The sequence below is a fragment of the Lepidothrix coronata genome, unplaced genomic scaffold (assembly GCF_001604755.1).
Source record: "Lepidothrix coronata isolate B3197 unplaced genomic scaffold, Lepidothrix_coronata-1.0 Scaffold138, whole genome shotgun sequence".
Classification (NCBI taxonomy): Eukaryota; Metazoa; Chordata; class Aves; order Passeriformes; family Pipridae; genus Lepidothrix; species Lepidothrix coronata.
The window spans coordinates 662,778-690,365 of NW_016690318.1; the positions used below are offsets into that span (position 1 = coordinate 662,778).

Sequence of the window (27,588 nt, forward strand, 5' to 3'; positions counted from 1 at the left end):
TTATATTTGTGATGAGGTTTCATACACAAGAGTGGGCATGCCAGTGGCACTGGAGTACAACTTGCTTGCTTTCATCTACAAAATATTAGTGTCCTAAGCACTCTTCCATACAGGACCATTAATGACCTCTTCCTCCTGAAGAGCAAGTTTTATACTAAGGATTTATTTTTTACTATAATTATGATGTTTCCTTTCTGTTACTCTGTCAGTAAATCTGTAATTTTAATATTAAGCATAGAATGTGAAAAAAAATTAGGTTGGAAAGGGTTACTAGAGTCACCTAATTCAACCTTATGCTTAGAGGAGGACTAAGACATTAGAACAGTCTGTTGAGAGTCTTGTGAGTCAGGTTTTGAAGACCTGATTGCTACAACCCTACCAGTGCTGCCTTGTATTAAGTTAGCCTTCACTGCTGCAATGGTGAACTTCCAATTAACATTTAGAAAGCTGACAATCATGACCTCTAGTTACTTCTTTGTAGATCTACTATGTAGACAGTCCCCTTCCTTCATTGCTTCATGGGACTATTCTATCCTAGCTGCAGGACTTTTCTGTTATTTCTGTTCAATTTCATGAGGCTTTCGTTATTGGTTGCCTGTCTAGGTACCTCCAAATGACAGCCTTGCCCCTCCAAGGCACTAAGCACTATCCAAATTACTGTCATCCACAATCCTGCTAGACATGTTATTGTCCAAGTAGTTGACTAAAATGGTAACAATATCATCCCAAGTATCAATCCCAGAGGAACATTATTTAGACTGGAACCTTCAGGTATTCTATCCCCATATTACTAGATATGGCATAACTTAATATACTTTTGTTGAATCACAAAAGGAAAAAGATAGGAAGAAAGCTACTGAGTTAAGATAGTGCAGAGGAAAAAACTGAGAAAAAGATGCCTGAAGGATTGTTCAAACTGGGATTCCACAGCTCTCAGAGGGAAAGAGCTGAGGTCACAAGGAAAAGTTAAAAGGTTCAACAGACATAATCAAGTAATAGATGCATATATGTTGGTATGTGTATAAAATACATTATGTCACCATGAAAAAATATTGTGGAATGTGAGGTATGATAAATTCTACTGTGGCAGTTTATTTGTTCATTTCTAGATAGAAAAACATTAAGAAACTTTTTCAAAGCAAACCAACTGTATGTGCGAACAGACTTTTAAATTATGTTAACATACTAGAAGAACATCTGGTATAAACACTGTCAACTTTCCATGCATTCTTAGGCAACAATTTGTGGTTAGTGTTTCAGCTGCGTGGGGCCTTTTTTTTTTAATTATTTTTAAATGAACTATGCTCACAGTTCACAAATGCTCAAAGGATATTTTCACAAAATAAATAATCGTGAAAGGTCTCAGTATAAATTTCTCACCAGAAATACTGCTTTGCAGTGCATCTTCATGTTTAACTCACTAACGTAGAGCTGTGTTGTTTGCTTTTCTGAAAATAGCAAGTAAGCTTTTTCTATACAAGCTACCAATTACTGCTTAGTCTTGATAAATCTTCTAATCTGCTCGTAAAACAGAATTAAATCAAGAAAATAAAATAATCATGTGATAAAAAACCGCGAGAACGTGAAGTATCTTTAGTAAAAATACCGAGCTCCTACCAGTGACCAGCACAAACTGGGCTGGTGTTCACTGCAGAGCAAAGATCTGGAGGAAGACAAACCATGTATCATCACGTAGTCCCAGACTGTATAGCCTGGATAGCCTGTGGTACTACTATTAGAAGGATGTAATCAGACTACTTTTTTTACATTAGTGAAATCAACAGAAATCAGCCTTTACAAGAACTGATGTAACTTACATTCCAGTTGCTGACACAGACATTAAGACTGGTGGAGCCGGACCAAGGAAATCAAATTAAATGATTTCAGGTTTTTCTTTTTTATAAGAAAGTCAGCCTTATTGTATATTCAAACAGTTCCTGTCTACTTCTTACAAGTAGAAACACTAAAGATGTTTTTAAAGAATGTTAATCCCAAAAGAGAAGGAATGCTAATCCCAAAAGAGGAAGATTTTTGCTATAAATACTTTGAAAATCCTAATTTCGTTCTGCCACAGTTATTTGGTGTCTATCAGACTAAGGTTAAGACATTCTCCTAGCAAACTTAAAATTTTTACTTTTTGTTCCCATAGCACTCTTGGCAGGATCCTGCAAGGTCCCTACAGATTTGAAATGATGTTCTGCTGAGTGATTTTTGAGCTTGAAGTATGAATTCCATAGTTTGCATGAACTACCTACATCTTTCCACTGCTCTCACATGCCAGTGCACATCTATCCCAACTTGCAATACCTTGATTAATTAGTCTTTGGTCTATTCTGAACTCAGCAAAAACACTGAGCAAAAATACATGATGATTCCCCAGTGTCCAGAAAACTTCATATTTGACTGAAAAGACAAAAATTTAATTGTCCAGTTGTTGTCAAACAAAAGATAATCCAACTCTACAGATACACAACATAAGGGTAATAACCATTTACTCTTTTAAGATCATTAAGTATCTGTTAATCAAACATTAAAAAATTATAAACATTTCATCATAATAAAATTATTATAATTTGAAATATTTTTTTATTATAAAGATAAAAAACCTGACTTTTGTTCCTTCCCTAATTATTCTGAAAAATATATTCCATTCCTAAAATATACTGAAGTGCTTACTTCACTGGTGAACTTAGGAGTTTAACACTTACCTGTCCATACATAGGCCCAGGAAGTTGTAAAAACACACCTAAAGTAGATTTTAATTTTGGAAAATTCATGTGTAAGAAGATACAAAACCTCTCTCTTCCATTAATAAATTTTCTAATTCAAATACACTCTTTATGTGCTTATGCACTCTTCTATGATGTATTCTTATGAAAAGGTTTTACAGGTTACATCCTATACATGCTATTTTAGAAAGAAAAACATTTAAATATTAAAAACTTTTACTGAAATGTTTACTTGTTCCAGTACATTTGACACGTATTGGATCAAGCTCTGCAGAATAGAAATATGTTACCAAAAAGTCAAAAGATTCTTAGCAAGACAAAACTGGGATGTTTAATATTGATACTCAGATGAAATGCATTGTTGGTAGTAGTAAGGAAAAATCTGCAAAGGAAAATTAAAAATACTGCTGGCATGTACCCTACCATTCCCCATACATGTGTTTGTGGACTAGAGACAGAACATAGCCATAAATGATGACAAGTGAGTGATCCTCTAGCAGAAGTTCAACTTTTCAGTACTGTTACTTTACTCCTGTGGTAATCAGTTTTTAAAAGTAAAAATACTTATTTTACACCTTAAAGGAAAATAATGTTGCTAGATTAAAATGTTCCTTTGGGGGTAAAAGAAAATAAAGCAAAACAAAACACACCAGTGGAAAGTTTTCCCTAATGTTTGATTTGCTGATCAATGTTACTGGTTACACTATATTTGAAGAGATATGAACCTTCCTTTGGGTATGCTAACTGTCCCATACCACCAGAAGATCTAGCAGTGTCTACTTATGGCCCATTTGCAGAATAAGATTGTTCACTGGGTTACTGAAGCAATTGTCAGTTCACTCCCTTTTCCAAATTTAGTTGATGCCCGTTCCAGGACATACAGATTAGTTGCAATGTTGTTATTTGGAGTTTCTCCAAATAACAAAGATGCAAAGCTTATTAAATTTTATCTTTGCAGGATTATGCATGACATGATACAATTATGATCATTAAGGTGTAAGACTGAATGGAATAAAGTCTAATAAACCAAGAAAAATGGATATACACAGGTGATAAAAACCCACCCTCCTATAAGAACAGAATTCATACAGGAGTAATACACTAACATTACTTCCTAAAAATATAACAAATTCCACATGAGCTTCTGAAGCAAAATATTATTCCTGAAATTTTCTGTAAAATAGTACAAAGACAAAACAAAGTAAAATTTCATGGCCGTTACACTAGGTGGGTTTGCAGACTCAAAGAAGTTTCAGGAAATTTAAACAGATGTCATACCATGTCACTTAGATCAGTCTGCACAAGACTGGACAATGTATTACTCAAGAGGAGTATTGGTAAGATAAGAATATATATATATTTTGAAACTGAAAAGGTTGAGACAGTTCACTAGTTGTCAGAATTGTACTAGCTGGACAAGAAATACAATATTAAGAGGAAATCTTTTTATGCAAATTTTGGTCTACCTTTCCATGATACTTTACTGTCTCCTTTTCATACTTCTAAATAGTATGTAATATTCTGTTCAGTTTGTTATTATTTTGGAAAAAAGAACAGTCCTTCAACCTTGCTTTTGTTTTAAATGGTTAGGCAGTACCACAAGCCTCAAGAAGGATTTCATTAAATAAGCATTTTAGGATTGACTTATCTATAAAAAATTTGAGCTTTAACAAGGACATTGAAATAGCCTCAGCTGTTCCTAAATTCTGTTTATATCCTAGGCAGATTATAAAAGTACATATGCAACACAGTTTTTTTGTCTAAGTACAATATACAACAGAAGTATGCTGTTTTGGAGATTCTCTGCAAAGAATACTTTAACCAGTTTTGTTATCACAAAACAAAAGACAGATGAGAGTTAAGTTGTCTGTAAGTCTTAAAAATATAAATGCAAAATGCTCATTTTTAATTTGGTTTCTTTTTTTTACACATTTTCTTTTGCACATTCATATGGGGGAGAAAGAGACTTTATAACTGTATTCATTTCAGTAAACGGACATATAGTTCCCATGAAGTAACAAAAATTCCGTACCTTGATGGACTGACTGTATGGTCCTATGCTAGCAGGTGCCCAGTGGGAAATGCTCTGTACATGCATGACCAGCTTTTCATCATGTAACACATCATCTGTTGCAAAGTCGTACTTATGTGCAAGGCAGTCAATGCAAAACAGTACTCCATCAGGTAACGAGATTTCAACACATACTCTGAAAACACAAGAGAATTATTTTTTTCAAACAGTAAGTTTGCTTGCACCAGCCTTCAACACTGATTTTCCATGTTTTTTTGGTCCGGCCAGTATGTTAGGAAATTTTGCCAAGAGCATATAACAAAAGCTAGGGTATCACAACAACCTGCTAGGATTAACACTGTTATCTGCTCTCCAAATAACGATCAGCTTCAGACTTCCAGCAAGATAATTTCCATTACCAAGGAGAAACTAGCACCATAGCCAATGGCTCATTTATTTTATTTTATTTTTAATGTGTATTACTTTATTAAGAATTCATCCCTTCTTTTTTAAAAAAACCTTGACCACACTACTCTGGAAATGGCAGATAAGTAATGCAAAGCAGTCTTTTTTTGACATTTGTCACTGAATTTGCTTCCAGTGCTTGGTCTAGAGGTTCAGTTTCACTGAATCACGGAATCACAGAATGGATAAGAATTCATCAATTCTTTTTTTAAAAAACCTTGACCACACTACTCTGGAAATGCCATTCAGCCAGTTCTCAACCCAGCTCACTGTCCACTCATCCAGTCTGCACTTCTTGACTTTGTCGGTGAGGATGTTGTGAGAGACAGTGTCAAAGTTGTCTGAAAAAGCAGCAGCTTATAGTTCCTTTACACCCTTCTCACAAGTTATCATGTAATACTGTGCATATTTTTCTGCTATACTTTAAGTTGCATGACCAATACACACATATGACAGGGCTGAAAACCTGCTTCAGCACTCATTTATAAAGTTCCTTTTTGTTTCCTCTCAGGAAGACTGAGTGCCTTGATGGACAGACAGTCTGTTGCATGTGGTCAGTGCAAAAGGTGCGTGTGTGGAAATCAACATTTCAAAGCCTGAAAAATAATTATGTTTGCAGTCCATGCATAAAAAAGCCATTCAGCTCCCAGCAGGAATCCAACCAAAAATTACTTGTCTTTACATATCATGTAACATAGCCTTATAAAATTTTTCTCATCTTGTTTATTTCTTCCAAGCTATATTCTTGCTTATTTCTTCTAAAACTATTTTTATCCCCATCTCTCACATGCAAATATAATATTTCTTTCCTCATTACTATTAGCATAGGCATGGATGAATGGATTTTCTGCTTGGGTTGGTAAATTTTCAAGACAGTTTTGCTAATTTAGTGCAGATCCACAATCTTGAGTCAGTGCTTCCAGCATACAGCTTGTGAGAACTCTCACAACCAGGTCTCTGTGCAGAATGCAATAATGCAGCCATGCAAACTGCTGTATAATTTTTCTTCAGGACAAAATGCAACATAAATAAAAATGTGACATAAACAAAAATGCAACATAGATGAAATGATGTGGAAATGGACCTGGGGGTCCTGGTTGATGGCAAGTTGAACATGAGTCAGCAGTGCCCTGGCAGCCAGGAGGGCCAACCAAGTCCTGGGGGGCATCAGGGAAAGCATCACCAGCCAGTTGAGGGAGGGGATTATCCTGCTCTGCTCTGCACTGGTGCCACCTCACCCTGAATATTGTGTGCAGTTTTGGGTGCCACAATATAAGAAAGATATTAAGCTATTAGAGAGCGTCCAAAGGAGGGAAACAAGGATGGTGAAGGGTCTTGAGTGGAAGCTGAGCAGCTGAGGTCACTTGGTCTGTTCAGCCTGGAAAAGAGGAGATTGAGGGGAGACCTCATTGCAGTCTACAATTTCCTCGTGAGGGGAAAAAGAAGGGTAGACACTGATCTCTTCTCTGTAGTGACCAGTGACAGGACCTGAAGGAATGGCATGAAGCTGCCACAGGAGATTTAGGTTAGATATTAGGGAAAGGCTCTTCACCCAGGAGGGTTGTTGGGCACTGGAACAGGCTCCCCAGGGAAGTGGTCATGGAACCAAGCCTGCAAGAGTTCAAGAAGGATTTGAACCACACTCTCAGTCACAGGGTGTGATTCTTGGGGTTGTCTTTTGCAGGGCCAGAAGCCAGACTTTGATGATCCTTGTGGGTCACTTCCAACTCAGGATATCCTATGATTCTATGAAATCTGTTTGTTCCATAAAAATAATCATAAAAAAGCCATTTTCCTGCAACTTTCTAATCTTTCTACCTGTCATTTTACTGATGGAAGACTATGCGGGTGGCTACTGATTACTCCCTGAAGGTACACACAGCCAACACTCTCATTCCTCTATGATTTAGTAATCCTGGCCTACAATCAGCATCTTGAAGAATCCTCCTCCTGACTTCGAGTGTGACACCCAGACAGTGTAGGGGAATGTCAATCTACGATTATCTTAACAATGTCTTTTAAATATTTGTCTTGCTATACTTAAAACTCTCATTTTTCTACTACACTTTATATTCTGTAATAAGAGTACAAAATATAGTATTTTACATTAGAAAATTGCTAAACAGTTGGTTTTAAAAATATGAAGAAGATAAGAGGTATGACCTCACTGTTGACCCTGCTTTGAGCACAGGATTGGACTATATGACCTCCAGAGGTCCCTTACGATCTGTATTAACCTATGACCCAAGTGGAAGTTTTCAAGCTATAGCAATTGAATTCTCAGCATACTATCTCAGATGCATAAGAACACAAATTACTGTGAAAAGAAACAAGTCCTCTTAACAAAGGCAATAAAAAAATACAAATAGAAAACTAGTTTTAACACATAACTAGAAAAAAAAAAGAGCAAAAATTTCATGGGCTGGGTGTTTGTTATCCAATTTCCAATGAAAAACAAACCCACCACACCCAAATAACACAGGAGTTGCATACTGCACACCTAGACCATCAAGCGATGTCAGAGGTAGACTTAGATGCAACATACAAGATTCTGTACAACAGATATTAAGAATACTATGCTTTGGGAATCTATGAATAAGTGTTAGCATCAGTGTAATTTCTTTTCACACTGGCATTCTTAATGAATGTGTAAGTGCACTAAAACTGATTATCTAATGGAAACACAAGAAATTAAGAACAACCACATTGGATCACATCTCATGATGAGAATCTAAAGCAACTCCTCAGCTAACTATTTTGGGTTTGTATTTAAAAAAATAAACAGAACAAGGTAACATTTGTCACAAACACCTAGAAGTTTCTAAACATAATCACTTTAAGGAAGACTTAATAATCATTGCTACTAAGGCAGCAGTAATGCTTTTAACACTGTCTCCTGTAACATCCTCAAAGAGAAGCTGATGATGTACAGACCAGAGGAGCAGTGAGGTGGATTGAAAACTGGATGAACAGCCAGGCCCAGAGGGTGGGATCACTGGCACAAAGTTTCACAAGTGAACATCCAGGAGCCTATACTGGGTCCAGTCCTGCTCAACATCTTCATTCATAATCTGGTTGATGGGACTCAGTGAACGCTTGGCAAGTCTGAAGATAATACAGAACAGGGAGGAGCAGCAGATACACCGGAGAGCTGTGCTGCCACCAAGAGCAAACTGCAGAAACGTGACCTAAAGTGTGCTGTCTGAATGTAGCCCCATAGTTCAATTCCACTGAGCAACAATGTCTTTGGTATAATTCCTTTTCCAATTGCAACAAAAAATTGAAATAGTCACAGACAATGGAACAAAAATTATAACTATGGCATTACCTAGTACAGTGCCATGGGGAAGTTTCACCTGCATCTATACCTATGGCAGAAATTTAATTGTTTATTTTAAGTGAATGCTATGAGGAATCTCTTTCAAACTAATGAAACATTTTTAATAGCAAACACAGACTTCTTGAAACTATCCATGGTAATCAATTAATCTCTACATGAGTAGATTGTAGTATGATTTAATTTTAAGGGAATGTTACATCTGTATGCCTCAGCCCTTATAATAAAATAATAAATATCTTTAAAATATTTCAAATAATTCAAAAATATCCCAAACCTAGCAGTTTATTACTGTTGAAAAAGAGTGCAACTGTGCTAAACTTTTAAAGCTTTTTATACCTCATCATTATAATTATATAGGCACTTGATCTGGAAGCCAGACTAAAGATTACAGATGGAATAGAAATTTCTGGTTTTGCCTAACCAGGGATAGCTTTTCAAAGTGAAGCTTAAAATCAGTATCTTTGTGAATCTTTCATCTACTGCTTATTTTTTCAATATATTTTAAAGGCAACATCTTCAATACCACTACGCAACGGAAACTAATCTCTATTTAGCACTTAAACGTCTACAGTTTCAACACTTTTTTTGAGGGCCACAGTTGCATCAAGACATATTGATAACTAAAATCTTAAATTGGATAGCACACCTGTAGCTATGAGAAAACCTGCACCCTAACTAGAGAATCTTTTGAATCTTCCTGTGAGAGAAACGGGACCCAAAAATGGGAAAAGATAAATGTGAAAGAAAACTGTAACTGAGACATCTCAATTTGGAGCTGTTATTAACCCCCCTAAAAGCCAAACACAGTTTTGTTGAGAAAACAAACTCTCTCATCAGAAACGATTCAGATGAATCCCGGGTCCTCAATTGTTGAGGAAAGAGAGTTGGTTGCCTAGCCAAAATTCCTCTGAATCTTCAGAAGGCCCTGGATAGACCCTTCCAGTGATTCACAGGCTAGTATAAATTTCCCTTCTGTTCAAAGATATAAATCCAAAGTGTACTGACGCTAATGCACTTGCAGCTGTGAAAAGTAGTTGAATGGGAGGGGAGCAGAAAGAAAAAACAGGTTGCATAAACAGGCCTATCATTTTTTAACTTGTTCTGTTTTCACTTTCTTCTGTCCATAAATTTTATTCTGTACTTAGACCTCTCCAGACATCTGGCAGCTTAGCCCCAGTAGAAACTTCTCACGCACTTGCAGATATTCCCATCTCGCACATGCCCACCATACAACTGCGTGTCAAGCCTACGATACACACGTGGCAGACACTTCTACTACAAGACTTCCCTAGAACGTAAGAACTCGGCACGGGATAGTCATCCTCCAGGTTTATTTAAAGTTATTCTGAAACCTTTTTATGTGGTTGCCTTCAACTCGACCATCAAGCGTATTTCCATGTTTAAAGGACTGCATGTAATTGAAAAATAGGTTTAGCAAACAAAAATTAAAGTAAACAAATAAAAATCCTGAAACAAATCTCAAGCAAGTGGCCGCTTTTGTAATTACTGCAATAATCTTTCAGTAATAAAAAATGGGATTTTATTATCAAGTAACATCCAACATCCAGAGAGCATAGATGTATCACTGATAAATAAAATGAAAATATATGATGACAATAACCACTGTGATATCTATTCAACTTCCATATAAATTCACATTTTCAGAAAATAGCAATATCTGGATGCTATATGAGTACTTCTAAAATTTTGGGTTTCCCTTACATACGACCAGATTTTCAAAATTGCTCAGCAGCCAGAAGCTCCCATGGAGCAATGAAGAACTCAGAAAAATAGAAAATGCTATGAACTTCCATCTCAATATGAAAATACGGTTAGTTAACTACCAGTATAGAGAAAATAAAGCATCTTTGTTTCAAAGTACTGTCATGCTGAGCCTCCTGAATGCTAGCTAAATGATGAAGGTAGTTAATTTTTCTGAACAGAATGATTTTCTGTAATCAGAAGGAGGGGAATAAACAAAAGACACAGGAATAAAAATTGTGTGTAGAGCTAGGACACAATTAGGAACAGCCACCTTTTCTACTTAGCACAGAAAACAACGGAACTGCGAACAGGCACATCGCACAGAGCTGAAACCAAGAAGGATGGCAAAGTGGTGGTGAGGTGCCAAGGCAGTCTTGCAGGGTTTCAGACCCACCTCCGTGATTTCCATGTACTAAGGCACTGTACGTACATTTTGCAAATTACAGTAATTAACTTTTTGAGTCTCTGAGCAGGAGGGAAGGCTGGGCAAGCACACAGACAAAGAAGGATTCAGCTGAGAATGTAATAAACTGAACTAATCACTTGGAACCTGCTCATCTTTAATCCGCTTTGGTCTTCCCTCTCGGGAAGGGAAAACACCACCAGTCAAACTGGAGGTCTCACTCATCCATAGCTCTCTCTGCTTCCTCTTACTCTCTTTTCGATTTACAGGCTTCCATGCCCTACCTCGAGTACTTTTCAGAAAAACAGGTTAAATTCAGTAATGGAGATGCCTGCAAGTATGGTTGGTTGACATCTTAATTCCCTGCAACATTGTTTAGAAAACAAATATTTAAATAACTATTTGACCGCTTCTCCATTCTAGAAGAATAAATCAAAAGCCCTTCCTTGCTGCAAGTTTCTTTCAAATTTTTAAGTTTAAGAAAAAGGTTCAAATTCTGGAAAAAAAAATGTAACAGCTTGAAAAAGGATGCCAAATTAAACCTTGGCAATACTGGTTACTTTTCTCCAAACTAGGAAATGTTAAATTAAACATACATCTAAGGCAGATTAACCATTTTACTTTTTGCACAAATTTCCTACTCTTTACTCCAACAAGCATAAATGTTGAAAACAGGTTCCCTGCTATATCATGGAACTATACTGCTCCCCTTCTTTTTCCTATTTTGTTTGAGGACACAGGAAGATCTGTGGGAAAGGGACACTTCACATTGCTCAAAACTCTGGGCAGAGTCCTTTTCTTTTCACTTTACAAATTGCAATAATGGTAATGGAGAAATAAGCATATTACAGTTTGCAAAGGCCTCATATAATAAGACAAATAAATAGCTTTCCTACACTTTTGCATTGTTTCACTTCCCTTCTACTTTCTATCTCAGTGCTTTGTTTTCCTTTTTTCTGCAGTTCCATATTCTTACTAGTTAGGAGGAATCAGGCTGCATCAAACAACCAGAGAGAGGTGAGGCTGTCCCAGCTCCATTCACCCACTCCAAGCCGTAGCCAGGCCAAGACATATTCCCAGTGGGTACAGGCACACAGATCAGACACATGCACCACATATATACAAATAGCCTTGGCCAGCCACACCAATCAATGCAGTCAGACACACAGAGCCCTCACACAAACCGAGACATCATCAAAAGCCTCAGCCCGCTCCCCTCCCTGGCTGCGCAGGGTGGAGTTGCACTGGAAACAATATAAACATGCACACGTACAACTTGGATCCCAAGCTGGGGATCCAAGCAGCCCAGCTGCCCCAGCAGCCCAGCTCAGACACTCCATCTCCACAGCAGCTGTCCCTGGATCCCCCTCTCCCCAGTTGCTGTCACCTGGACATATGAGGAGGCTGCAGCCCCATTGCAGCTACTGGTGCAGACCCTGCACTCGCACAGAGACACACACACGCAGGGACACACACCCACAGCTGGCACTGGGCTTCGCTCACTTGGGTCTCTCCAGTCGCTGCCACCCAGGCACATGGGACTGCAGTTGTTGGCACCCAGACACACTCAGCAGAGAGTCCCTCACCCAGGAAAGACTTAGAGAGGAGCTGAGTATGAAGATAGGACAGACTGAATTTCTATGATGAAATGATTGGTTTGGTAGGTGAGGGGGGAGCAGTAAATATTGTCTGCCTGGACTTCAGTAATGCTTTTGACACTGTCTCCTGTAACATCCTCCAAGAGAGTTGCTGATGTAATGGCCGGATGAGCAGATAGTGAGGTGGATTGAAAACTGGATGAACAGCCAGGCCCAGAGGGTGGGATCACTGGCACAAAGTTTCACAGGTGAACATCCAGGAGCCTATACTGGGTCCAGTCCTGCTCAACATCTTCATTCGTAATCTGGATGATGGGACACAGTGTACGCTTGGCAAGTTGCCAGCCACATGGATCTTGACAGGCTCAAGAAACAGGCACACAGGAACTTCATCAAGTTCAGCAAGGAAAAGTTGCAAGTCCTACGACTGGGGAGAAATAAACCCGAGTTGCAGTGTATTTTGGGGGCCCACTGGCCCAAAAGCAGCTTTACAGAGAAGGACTGGAGGTTCTTAATGGACACCAAATTGAACACAAGCAAATAATGTGCCCTTGTGGCAAAGACGGCTGATGATATCCTGGGATGCATTTCTGAGAAGCACTGTCAGCAGGTCATGGGATGCAAATGAAAAGGAAAAGCAAATAAAATCCCAGCAATATAAAACAGTTGTCAGTTCACTCAATCCACAGAGAACTAAGACTTGCAAACAATGTATTATCCTTCTGTAAGTCCAAATGGGGGGGCATTTGTAAGCCTTATGATATATAATAAGGCAAGAATTTCTAACCTTAGTGTTTTTGACTTGAGAAGCTGTGATGTGATTACTCCAAAAGGCAGCAAAACTCTACTTAAGTCTTTGAGGCATAAACATTTGGCAAAATGCTTCACAAATATGGCAACAATAATTCAGTGTATTACAGTGTATCATAAATATACTATAGTAGTAGTCTAATCCTACCTTGCTGGTGGACACAAATCAAATTCTGTCTCATAAACTGAGTTTATAACACTGAAATGTTTCATGCTCTTCATATACAGATGAACCAAAATAATATCCTTCAGTTTCAATCCCTCTGAAGTCATATTAGCTGCAGGATAAAAATAATATAGCTGTTAGAGAGAGAATATTTTAAATGTGTGTAGAAGGACACAAATCCTGGTTTTGTTCAGCAAAACCAACTGGTAATAACATGACTGAATACTTTGCAATATACTTTTTCCAATATAAAGCTATTGTTTTGATTAAATTCTTTCATGTTAGTTTTCCAAATACACAAAAACAGAATACAAAATAATCTACTCTAAGCAGTGGTAAATTCTTGCCCCATGAAAACACATCATGCATTCATGCATGCAGATATGTTACAGTGCAAATTACTTGCATCCGTAAGTTTTATTATCTCCATGTGGGGGGCAGGAGCTTCATTTTATGACAGCTAGGAATCTACAAAGGACTTTGAATCACAAAAGGACTGAACTGAAAGGGACAATAAGAGGTCCTTCAGTGCATCACCTTCTTCAAAGAAAAGATCAAATATTTATATGCTATTCCAGAGGGATGCTTGTCTAAGCTGTTTTTAAAGACTCTCACTGCAATAATAATCTTCACATAAAAAAAGAGTTATGAATGGCAAGACAGACAATAGGAAACAGAAGTGGCCACAGGAGAAATGAAGGAAAGATGAGAGCAGAGGAAAGCTCAGACAGACAGCTAAAGAAAAGATACCAGGAAGTCAAGATCATCTGAATGTGTATGCATAGAAGATTCCAGTCATAGCACTCAGGGAGAATGTATTACTCTTATATAGTCAATCACGTAACAAGATATGTGATCCGCTCTGCAGTGTGGATCTTTTGTAACTCATGAGCAATAGAAACTAAATGAAGACAAAAGCTTCTTTGAATATAGAACATATATAATAAGAGAGTACTATGTCACCTAATTTAAAAAAGTCATGTAAAGCTCTTCTCAGTGTAATTTTGGGGATCGTGCCCTTTAATGTTACAGTGTGTACATGCATATACTTATATATTAGTTTTCCATTTGAGAAGTACAAGAGTATAAAGACAATCCCTGATGGTTGTTGTCTTAGTGAGAAACATAGTTTTTGTGTAAAACTTTTCAGTGCTTTTAAAGACAGTTCAGGAATTTGCACACTTTCATAAAGATTAGTTTGGTCACAATAATACTTATTTTTTTTCTAAATATCTCAGCTTTTCTGCCATACTGCCATACTTGGCAATCTGAAGAGGGTAATTCTCATTGACAGAAAAGTCACAAGTCAGAAGTGTGCACAAGGGATATAAGAGTTTTTTTAACAATTGACGGAACTCCTATGAAATCAAAATATATTTCCAGAAAAATCAGCTGATAAATTAGCACACAATAGCACTTCTGTCCGAAAATACAAATGTATTTGAATGCTGCCTGACAGCAATCACTATGTCAATACCAGCTGCTATGTCACCAGTTAAGGAGGAAAAAAGGACAAATTTCAAATTTCCAGACAGAATTTTAGTGAAGAAGAAAGAGTCTTGGACTGCAGTTAGAAGTTCTGAAGCATTACATGAAATACTGGAGGGAGAAAAAACTCCCAACACATAGCTCCTCACACACAAACACTCTCAGTCTAAATTTAAAATGTAGGAGCCAACAAACTGACTCTAATTTGTGGACACAGAGCAAGCTGAAGGCAGTGATTTGGACAAATTCATAATTTCTGCCTTTATTTAAAAAAAATCGGCTAAGTAAAAGTACAATCCCTTTCTCCCTGCATGAATTAGAGAAATGGTGGAAAATAACTTCTCCCTGGATTGTAATCAGAATAAAATTGACTCCCAAAGCATTCTCTCTAGTATAAAGGCATAAATGGTGAACTGGTTACCAATCTTACTTGGATTCTTCCAAGAAGTTCTGTTTCTCAGGGAGAGGAATCTTACATAGCATATCTCCAGGATATACAGGGAAACTATATAGCCTTTCTCTTGAATTTCAAGACATTCATGGTTTCTTATAATTTATGAAATATGATCAGGTGAAACTCACCCTTACTTAAGCAGAACTGTACAAACAGAACTAACCCAAGAGGTTACATTGGCTGAAGTACAACTTCTTTTTTTTTTTTAAGTGGTGATCCAGCATCCTTAGGCTGAGAGCCACAAAATACAGTATTCAAACTGTCTACAGCAAGTAGCATTTTAGACTAAATTTTCATGTGTAATAAAAATCCATATAGTTTCCTTCAAGCCTATAGAACTTCACCAGAGCTGCTTTATATTATATAAAGCACAGTAATCTTTGTCATCTTCTAATCACATCTAAAGAAAAAGTTTAACAAAAGAGTTTAAGAAACTAAATGTATAAATAGTAATATAAGACATTTCCTCCCATTTTAGGCTTCATAAAATTCCATCCATTTTACTGAACAACATTTCATAGCATCTAGTAATAAATTTCCATTTCCAAATCCTTTTGTCAGCATTTTAGAGGTGATTAAATCAGTTAACCCAGCAAAGAGGTTAAAAGGACTATGCTTATTCCATTCTCACAGCATTGAAGACTGAACTGCTGTATAGATTACGAGTTCAGAAAAAGCCATTGGCAGATTAAGTTCTCAGAAACAAATAGTTTCTTTTGCCATGCCAGAACCATAAGTCATTCAGCTTTCCACACCCACTTCCAAAAAGAGAATATATAAATGTGAGAATTGATATTTTCCACAAAGGATCTGAAAATTACTTTTTTTTCCTTGCAATAATACAGGTAATGCAAGTAATCTGCTGAAAGCAATAGGCTACTGCATTAGTCAAATACAAATCTTTTTTGGCAGATGCTAAGGCAAAAATACATGCTGTATGTACAAGCAGACTTCCATTCAAATATAATAAGAACACAATAAAACACTGTACAACTCTTTTGCTTCACTTTATAGATTACATGCAGATAAAAACTATTGTCATTTTTAGTAAACTTCTGATCATATCCACCTTGTTGATTTCCAAACAATCAAAAACTAGCTTAATGACCTTCTACCAAGTATAAATTTGCTTCTGAAAAAAATTCTAGGATTTCTTTTCCATGCTATATTGCATCCTGAATGCTCTGCTGCGCATGCAAAAACATATGATATGATAGGATGATACCTTACACAAATTCATAAACAAGAATATGAGTTTAACCATTTAGATACTAAAAATTAGTTTCATTTTTATGAATGACACATGTATAAACATACTTTACTTAAACTTTTCAATGAAAAAATACAAAACAAAACCATGAACATTTTATTTTTTATGTCACTATCTTGCAAGAGTGGGATAGTAAGGAACCTGGATTTCATGATTCCCAAGATAGCAATATCTCCTTTACATTAGGAATATAAATGAGATTTACTGCTACTGACCTAATCCTAGATGCCAAAATGCACAACAACTTCCGAGAAAACTTAATTTAAAATTATGGTAGCTACAAAATTGTTTTAGCAAGTAGACAGCATCCATAGCACACATACATACTCACACACACAGTATATATTTCAAGAAAGCTATAAAGTGGGCAAGTACTGTGGAAATAGTATTGTTACAGTGACATGAACACTACTCTGGCTTTCCAGGGTCTTCAAAGCCAGTAAAATTATGATGTGTTAAATATCAAAGCTGGCAGTCTTGATATCAAAGATTCGAATCAAATGCAAAATGAGATGGCAAACCAATAACCACAACATTTAAAGTTATAAAACCACATGACAATACAGATTCTTCCTTAATACCATATTAAAAACACTATTAAGTGACAGCAGATAATGTATTAACTGATTAAAGCACCTCTGAGAGAAGAAAATGCTTCCCGTGCTGCATCTTGAGCATTTGTGTCCTCTGATGGAAGGAAGTAGGCAGTGATACCTGAAAACCACTGGTAACCACTCAGGGATTTTCCTGAACTTGCAAACGTCTTAGCTATGGGAAAAGAAGAATAGAACTATGATTATAATAATGAAAGATTTCAAATTAACCTAGGATATATTTTAAATTGTTTAATTAGAAGAACTTCTATGGAAAAGAAAATCACAAACTGTAAAACCATGTTCAAAAATATTTACAAACAGATATAAAAATTTAAAAGTGTGCTGGTAGCAAAGCTTCCAAATGCTACTTGACAAATTCTTCTCCAACACTGCCTTCAGAAATATGCATTTAAGTAACATTTAGCTGAGAATTTCACTACTTTCTCTTCTCCTTTACATTTTTGCTGACCTTTTACAATGTCTCGGCCTGTTTGTTTACAGACTTGGCACAAGAGGTGACACTGAAAAACTAAAATTTTCAAAAGTATCCAAGCAACATGGAAACAGATTATCAAACTTGTACTCCAAATTCTAATGGAAGTTAGGTGCTTAACCTGGTTCTGATAATCTCTGCAAATGCATAACATGTTTAGACATTTTTAAAGCCTACCAGGCACTTATTAATATCCAAGAAATACCAAGTACCTCAATACTATTCAATACTAAACACTGTTAGCTGTGAAACTTAGTCTTCAGAAAATTTATCCACCTTTGTACGTGGTATAACAGTGATGTTGTGGTACTCCCAGGAGGAGAGGGAGAGGGAGAGAAGGAAAGAAAAAATGTTATGCTCCTGTAACCTACCGCAAAACGCTTCACTACCACAGATCTATTCATTCATATCAGAAAAATACATTCTAGTAGATTCTCTTTTTTCCGACTAGTTATTACAGGTCGAGTACATTCTTTTCAGGAATGTTCGTATACTAATTAACAACATGGTTCACCTGGCATGAAATATTCAATCTTTTTTTCTGATTTTTTTTCTTAAAGCTGTGCAAAACTCACTGAAATCCAAAAAATTAGGTTTCAAAGGCTTCCAGATGACTGGAATGGTTTTCTGTGGTTCATCGTCTTCTGATGAAGGGAAAATATCGTCATCAGTGCAGCTTATGTCACAAGAACAGCTATTGACCACAAAAGTACCTGAAGATTCCTCCTGCTTGAGACAAACATTACAAAATAAAAAAGTAAACAGCATGCCAAGCAGTATGAAATCAGCACATTTTATCAAATTATGTGTTTAAATTACAAAAAATGCTGTAGCTCAACAGGCATATATCTTAGAATAATTTGCAGAAGAATAGCATACCATTTCTCATTAGATTGCAGAAACTGGCAGAACATAACATACTCCTGTTGACATATCATATGGAAGAAAAGTGCAGACTTAGTAGTAAGTAAGGACAGTAGATATGAAAAATTATGAGACTCAAGAAGAGAGACAGAAAGAATAATATGATGAAGTAAGGCTATTCCACAATTATATACAGGAGTTTTTAAAAACTATGTTTTTAAAAAAATAGTATAAACTAAGTGAACAAAGGAATTCAAGCACAAAAGTGACAATTTTATAGTTAATACCATCATCAAACACTTGAAGCCGAACAAAAGACTAGCAAGAAAGTTTTAAAACTCTTGGAACCATGAATGAAGGCAGTCCACGTAAAAAACCAAAAATCCTTCTATTATCTCAAAAAGACTATCCTTTCCATCAAACACTTTGGTATGAGTTGAGATACCAAAAGAGCATTTCCCAAGATCTATAAATCAAAGTAATTTCTTGGCAATGAAGGAGAATCATCCTTCCCAAATGTTTTCTTAGGACTAGGAAGAAAAAACTACCCAACACACCTTTTAAAGTAAAACATGCAGGCAGAGTGCTTACTTACCAGTCTTCAAAAATTCTGTGTTCATTATATTTTCAACAAGTCACATAATTACAGAATACATTTTTGGGTTTGTTTGGTTGGTTGGTTTGTTGATTTCGGTTCTGTTTTGTTTGCTTGTTTTTCTGTTTGTTTGTTTTTTTTATTTTAGAGCAATCAGAACCCCTACTCTCTTTCATCTGATTTTACTAGGCACCCTCATCTGCAGAGCACATTAACTTTGGGACCACTAGCTTGGCTAATACTACTTGTCTTCATCTAAAAGCAATATGAATTCTGACAGAATTTATCTATAAACCTTAACCAATTACCACCACATACTGTAACTCCAGATTCTATCAATTAAATTTCTTCACAAATATCTCAGATTTCATATAGTGTCTAAGCTATGCATTTTTCTGCAGGCTTCTTAAATACTAAATTCACAAAAATTTTAATAAAGCCAAATAAAGCAAGATAAAAAGTTGACAAAATAGGAAGCCTGTGGCAATCCTTAAATATGGATTCGAAACTGCTGAATATTCTTTTAGCTGATAAATTAGTGTTCCATGTAAAATGTCATTAAAAAAGAATATTAACGTCATATAGTGAAGTAATTTTTATTGTTTAATTTTATTGTATTTTTTTCTTTCCTTTTGAAAAGAAAACATATCTTATTGCAACTTCAAAATTTTCTCTTGATATGAACCACAAACAAACAAACAAAAAAAAAGGCAGAAAACTATAGTATGCATCAGAAGTCTGCAAACATAATTCATTTAATCAATATTAGATTTCACTGGAGTGAAAAAGGATTCTGGTAATTTAAAGCAGTGTATTTGGAAATTTTAAGAAAAGGCTAAAGTACAAAAAAGCTAAAGTACCTGTGAGAGGAAACTCAATTCTGCTGCCTCTAAAAGGGCTCATGGTTAGTTTTATAAGCACTGTAAACACTAAAGCTATTCTCTAAGAGAGGTTGATGTCCTTTGATTGGACTTCATTTTATTCATTCCTCCAAGAAAGACATGAAAGTCAAGGCAATAGTCTACTTTATGTGAATCAATTGTACATGAGAGGTTAAAAGAAGTCAAGTAAACGTAACCTAATAGCACAAAGATGAAAACTGCAATTTAGCACAAACATGACATGTATTCCAACATTACAATATACAAGTATCCAGCAGCACCCCTACCATTTCCCACTCACTGAATTACACCTTTGGCTACTGCCATCAGTATTTTGCTGTTACCTAGAGGGCTGCCGGATAGCCCCTAAGCCTTCAGGTATGACTTACAAACAAACAAAGCAGGAACACAAATAAGTTCACTGAAATAGATTCAAAGCTGGATTGTGCTACAAGAATATTCAATTTTTTTTAAAGTTTCCAATTTTTTTCTCATGAGTTGTCACTTTAAGGAAGTATACAGACTACATAGCGGCATCAAGTGCTAAAAGTGCTATCACTTCCTTCTTGCAAATTGTTGTTTTATTAAATTAGTTGCTTTCACTGGGTAATTCATAACAGCCACCATGAAGAAATCAATTTGCATTGCAGCATGGGTATTCAGGGAAGTACTAATGTAACATGTACAGAGTTTGCACTTCTTGGTCCTACCCCCATGCACAGACATGGTGATGTGAATGACGCTATCACAATGATGCTTTGGGGTTTGTTTTTACATCACCTGGATTTAACTTCAATATGCAACAAAAATCAGTCACTAGGAAAAAATATTGTTAACTGGAAAGGGAAAAGTTCCAACTTGCCAGTTTGTTACTCACTTTTATTAAGCTTTACATAATCACCTTTTAAGAGATCTAGAGCTACAGCTATCTTTTGTAGCTGCTATTAAAGACCTGTAACTTCTCTCCACTCCCTAACCTGGAGTACCAAATTTATATGCTCTGCAGGGGAATATGAAAAGAGCACCTATTCCATTTTTATGCTATCTGTTAAAATTGTTCTTTCATCTGTGTTTCTAAACATAATTTCTTCAAAATATCTTTCATAAAAAAATTCATGGGGATGTAGTGAGCCTCACAGACTGTATCACAAGTGGTTTAGTATAACATAGAGAACTCCCTTGTAGCTTTCTAATTTGGTAATATTATAAATATCTCAAATTGATGCCACATGAAATTTTTGTATCATCCATAGTCACAGCCCTTCTTCCTAATAAGTCAATATTTTATAAATAATTAGGTTTATATCAATATTGCTTCGTGGAGATAAATAAAAGTATACATCTGTGTTTCCACAAATAATAAAAAGCTGGTCAGTTGCAAAATTTTTGGAAATTACTATGATATATCAGAAATTTTACAATATCTCTTATGTAATTGCAAAAATAATTTTAGACAATAATTAGAGACAACTGTTGATGTCAACGTCTATGATACATCACAATGACTCATTAAAGGCTGATTCCCACAATGCTCAAAAACCATGGGTAAATAATCGCTTTCTGCAGCAGCACAGGGGCAGGCTACAGAAAAGTATTAGGTGTGGAACCCTGGCACTCAAAGAACAGCAGGTTCAATGACAGCCTAAGTAGAGCTGCCAGACTCTGTTTAGTAGCTATATTCAAATTTCATACAAATGTTGGTCTTCCATTCCTCTCAACAGAGAAAGTAATCTAAGAAGCTAAAACTTATAGACTGCCACAAATAGACTAACTTTCCCTGAATAATATTCTCATCACTTTAAAAAGAAAACATCAAGCTTGCTATAATGACATTTTAATTAAATCTTACAGAACCTATTTTATCACATAACATTTTCATGTTAGTTCACAGAAGCAATATATTTTCTCATTTGTTACACAGTTTCTCCCACACCCACTGTACATTGTGATACCAATCTAATTTTGGATCAGAGCCTGCATGTATGCATACACTTAACTATATTCACATAACTCATGTCATTGATGCAAGCACGCTCAGAATGAAGTTAAGCAAATGCACGAGCGTTACAAGATCCAAATTCTCCTGTTGAAAAAGCCTTGGAGCTAGGACTTTGACTGATATAGCTGAAATTCCATGCAGTGGTCTTTTATGAAAACAACAGATTGCCTTCTTGAAAAGCTTACAGTCTCCGCTACAGAAACTGGTATAAAAACCTATCACAACACAGTTCTAAAACTGATAACTCTCCCTCTGAGCAGCAATGACAATAGAGTGGAGTAGAGATCTCATAAGGCATAAGATTATGATAATCTCTTTATTTCTTTTGATGTACCTTGATAACAGAACTCCTTGAAATAAATATAATGAGAGAGACCACATACATCTTGCAGTATTTTGAGTACAATACACAAACTCATAGGAAAGAAAGTCTTTTACTCCAAAATTCTTTCAAATAAAGTATCTTCATTACGAAAAGGGTACTAAAAATTATCTTTTCTAAGAGAACTGGACTAAACCTGCAATCAAATGGAGTAGGAAAGAAAATCCTTTATTTACTATCTTAGTGTTTGAAATAAATCAGCATACAAAAAAAATTTTGCAGTATTTGTTACCAAGTTTTGAAAACAAAACTACAAGAATTATCTACATTCTTATGATGCAGAAGGGAAACTAAAGGTTATGTAGAAGAAGTATCATTCAATGATGACAAAGTATTCAAAAAATGCTACTCACAATGACATCAGCAAAACATGTTTTGCAACTTGAAATTCCTTCCTAATTTCCCTGACATCACTGATAAAGTCTAATTCTACAGCTAAAGTCCTGCATGTAGATTAACTAAAATAATTCAGGCCTGAAGGAACTGGACAGAAACAGGGAACTATGTTAAATCAGATATACCCTGCAGGATAACGCACCTTTAGTACATATGACATGCAAATATCTCCTGAAAATCTTCTCTAAATTTATGAGTCTACAAGTTAGAGAACTTCACAAGTGTTTTTAAAATTATCTCCAAATTGACCTGTGAAATAGATTTCCTGATCTTTAACAGGGGCAAACTGCTTGCACTTCTGAAAAGTGTTCCACCCACACAAGTCAAGATCATTTACAAACAGGAAAACACAATATCAATTGATGAGAGGTAATATAATGCAATAGTATTATACAAGAAAAAGCAGCAGCAGGTATGATTCCTGCACCTCTTACAGGCAAACAGAATCCTTTCTTCTGCCAAATATAGAAAGAAAACTACATGACTCCCTCTAATTCTGGACTATCCATAACTTAAGGGGTTGCAGTTTCACAGCTTGTATTGTTTGATGTACAAGTGCTCCTACTCATTGGAACACGGGAACAAAGTATTCATTATTAAATGAGAGAAAGAGCAAATCTGAAAGCATGAACAATAGCTAATATGTTCACTACTGTCATCAAAAGTATGTTCCCAGCAGCAGAGGTTCCAACAGCTCTAATTTCTGTTTATGATCACTTAAAAGGCAACACAATAGAATAACAGTCCATATGCAGAAAGTAAAAATTTATGGAAGTTCACTGTGCTGACAAAGTAAAAATATTGTTTCACAGTTGTATTTTTCCTAATTGAAAATATTCAAAATTAATTTTTTATTGAGTACAAAAGCCAATACACTTGATTTAAAGATTCTGGAATATGCTTCAGAAATTGTCTCCCTTGAACAAAAAACATTCTGCACTGTAAATGTATGAAGTGTCTTATTGGCAAAGTAAAATATTGATAAAACTAGGTATCTATGTTAGAGCGGTGACCTTGTTTTTTACCCTGAAGTAAATGAGGCATTCCCAAGTTTTGGACATTAATGTCTTATTACCATTATTATTTATTCTTAATATATAAAATCCCTATAAAAAGTATTTACCAAATTTTTAATAATATTTTATTAATAAAATCTTATATTTATCTCTTTAGCCTTTTCTGTATCACTGTTTAAAAAAGAAAAGAGGGTGTGTTAAAAAAAGCTTCAATTATTATGCAAAAACACATCTTGAAGTTGCACAGTAATGTATTAAACCAGAACAGTGAGTAAAATGTTATGTTCCCCTAGGCACAAGGGCTCATTTTGCTGCCAGAAACAATTTAAAACAAATTTCTAGGCAGGCTTTGTAGTTAAACATGAAGAGATTTAGCTAAAGAAAATGCATTATAGAGGAGGAAAGACAGCAGAGACTAAGATTACACTAGCTATAATTGCATAATGATTTTAAAAGTAAATTCAAAGAATGTAAAATTAACAACTGTGGCACATAACAATGATAAAAATTAATATACAATACAGTTAAAAATATCTATACCTCATAGCTGAAATGATAACAGAACTGATGTCATAATACTTATCAGAGTTACACTTCACTGTGGAGTCTATTAATGTTTTCTTCAAAGTGCGTACACAAGTGACTACTTTTACATATTGTTCATAAAGGTGCATTTTCTTTTTGCTTAATTTTCAGCAATCCTTTGAAAGCCTGAAACTAAAATTAGTTCTCCTTCTAAAGCAGTTTTCCCCTGCAGTACTTTGTTGTTATAAGATTGAATTTCAAGTGCTGAATTACTAACTGATAGTTAAAATTTTCTGTAGGGCTGGTCAACACCAAATAGTGACAAAAAGTACAGTACTACAGGCATATCAATCTTGAAGGCATGCATTTATCATTACGCAGTTAAATGATGTTAACAGTCATACTCTGAAAGACTTACTAGTTCTCCATACTCATAACTTCTCGGAAATTTAGCTTATTTTATCATGACATAAAATAATCTATGGCCAAAAGATTCTAATGCTTTTCCCTATGAGACAACCACTGCAGAAATTAGACTATTTTTCTTTTAACTCTACAATACATAATTTTATATACCAAAGTCCAGGGCAACCCTCTGCAAACCTTACCCCTTAGAAAGTGTGACAGCTTTGTCTACAATTGATTGGAAATATGATTTACAACAACAATGCCTGAAAGGGTGAGGCTTTAACCAAATCTAAAACATCTACATAAGAGGGGGAAAAGAACTACTGAACAGACGTAAGGAAAATCTTGATTCTTATATAAAATGTTGTGCATTTTAATATGATTTTTTTCCTGATTTATGTAAAGCTTTGTGGTTTTCATTTTCCCTAGCCTGTCACATTGTAGTGATGTAAGGTGCATTTTAGAATCAAGTCTGCCATAAGCAATAAAGTCAGTGCCCCCAAAGAAATATTAATATATTATCACTCTTCCCCACCATGCCCCATTCCCAAATTTTCCTTTATTCAGTTTATTTGGTTTTGTGTCACATAGTTAACATTTCAGTCACCCACACAAATATTTAATGTTTTAGTTTTGAAAGAAATACCAAACTAGAAACTGACGGGATGAAATACAATTTACTTTCCAAGGTAAGAATGAGGCCATCATGGAAGAAAAACATACAGGTATTTTACCTGTTTGGAAAAATAAAATTAAAAACAAAAAAGGGAGGGGGAAGAGGGGAAGGCATGATCTATTGAAAGACATTCAGGAAATGTAGTTGCTTAAGAGACATGAAATGTGAAATATCAATATAATAACACTCTATAACAATCTCTGCACCTAGATCATTAAAGTACAGAAAAACGTAGGAAGAGCTATAAAAAGGTGACTGCAACAGTAGAAGACAGATCATGAGGCACTCTCTTCAACAAAATATTAAAACCTATAGAGATTCAGGAGGAAAAAAAAATAATTTTCCCTATAAAATAATAAAAAGAAAAACAGAAAAGCAATGACAAATACTAAGAAAAATAAATTCTGGTTTGACCTTAGTTCTGTTCATATGAAAGTCTGCAACCTTTAAACCCCCAGAATTCCTATTCCTGTTCTGCTGTTTCTGTAGAATCCTAAACTAAGAGAACTAATCTCAGTGAACTAATGGTTCCTTTAAATTTTTTGACCAAGATGATCTCCTCTACATGATCATAAGTCATTTGTTAGATGTATCTTTCATACAGAAAAAATAAAATTCAGTATGTTCAAACCCCAAGCTTTTGAAGGTTAGTGAGGTTTTAAATCTTCCACTTTACATCAGAAACATCAAGAAGAGATGCCACCTCACAGCAAATCAACACTGTTCATACAGTTTCCTAATATAGTTGTGTTCTACAGTGTAGCTACCTGTACAACACAGGTTACACACGTGCTTGACTGAACCATGCTGGCTGAGCACCTTGAAGCTTCAAGATGAAAAATGCCACACAAATATACTACCTATATACTATACTTCCTTGTGTCAAATATACTCACTTGACACAAGGAAGCATTTATGTTCATTCTTTCCTTATGGTAAGTTCTGAAATTCAATGAAATATGTACACTGTTATTTGAAATTATGTACATTGTTATTTGAAATTACACCCACATGAGAATATGTAGGTTCATTCCAAACTGTGACAAAGTAACAGAAAAATAGAAAGCATGCATATATCTTTAAAGGAAGATAACATTTTCAAACTACTTGCCTTATTCTCCAGGTGTGATTTTAGAAAATGAAGGTAGCCAACAGGTGCAAATGCATCAGCAGAATGCACGATCACCTTGGCTGAATCTCTGAAATACAAAATGTTTTTCATCAAATATTAGTATATAATTTTATATATAGACAATACTTAGCCTCTGTATAACACAAACTCCAAGGTAACTAATTGAAAATCTATTAATTTCTTACCTGTGTTTCCATATAAATTAAGAAAAAGTAGTTTGGTATATAAAATGATATTGTCAAACATACACATTATTTTCAAGAATTTTCAATTTTCAAAAGGAATAAACTATACCTCCTGTGTCAACTGGCACTGGCAGGATGCACGAACAACCACAAAACCACAGCTGAAATGCAAAGTGTAAGTTTGCTTTCATTACCTCTCCAACTGGAGTCCCCAAAGCAGCATTCAAGCAGAGGCACAAAAGCAGGGACACGGGCACTGCAGGGTCTCAGTCCTCGATAGAGGATCACCAAACCTGCTGGGTTTGCCTGTACTTCAGGGATTTGCACAGGCATAATATTCTGCTTTGATCTTTCCCGCAGCAGGGCAGGAATCTCAAGCACGATTTTTTGCTTGATAGGGTGCCCCTAAGTTTATCACAGGTCTATGTTATCTAAACACAGATGTTCTACTCATCCAACATACAAGGTCAAACAACAATTAGTATGAGACATGTATTTTTTGACACTCCAACTGCAAGCCACTTGAGTGTGTTTACAATTCTGCTCATCAATCTTCCCTTATTTTTCCCACACTTTCAGACCAATATTGAGAGAATCAGTTAGCTGTAGTCTATGAAAGCAAAAATTACATTATGTTTTAGATCCTAGAGACTAATATGTAAAGCAATCTTTTAATTTCACCAACAGATCTTTTTAGAAGTCCATTGTTTTATGTTCCAGGGATTAGTTTTTGAAGTATTAACAACACAGAATATTTCACACTGAGAAACTGACTGATTCAATCATCTCGCATCTGATATTGAAGACTACTAGACACAACTTTTTAATGCCAAATTTGTTGGTAACAATGATAAACTTCCTCTGTGCTGATTCAAATTAGTTAGTTTTAGTTTTCATTTTTACAGACACAATCTGTCACACTGATTCACAAGAGGCAGTATC

General features: G+C 35.6%; 1 protein-coding gene across 5 annotated transcripts in view; it reads right to left on the bottom strand.

The window, feature by feature from the left end:
* DPH6 (diphthamine biosynthesis 6) overlaps positions 1-27,588 on the bottom strand; it is a 202,449-nt gene that overhangs the window by 108,146 nt on the left and 66,715 nt on the right. For 3 of the 5 annotated variants that reach the window (XM_017827397.1, XM_017827400.1, XM_017827402.1), the window contains exons 8-12: positions 26,441-26,528; positions 18,163-18,316; positions 17,135-17,266; positions 13,269-13,398; positions 4,762-4,936 (exon numbers count right to left, since the gene is read on the bottom strand). In XM_017827397.1, the coding sequence (XP_017682886.1) occupies positions 4,762-4,936; positions 13,269-13,398; positions 17,135-17,266; positions 18,163-18,316; positions 26,441-26,528 (679 nt within the window). The remainder of the gene's footprint in view (positions 1-4,761; positions 4,937-13,268; positions 13,399-17,134; positions 17,267-18,162; positions 18,317-26,440; positions 26,529-27,588) is intronic. The other 2 variants (XM_017827398.1, XM_017827401.1) reach the window with 1 other exon arrangement.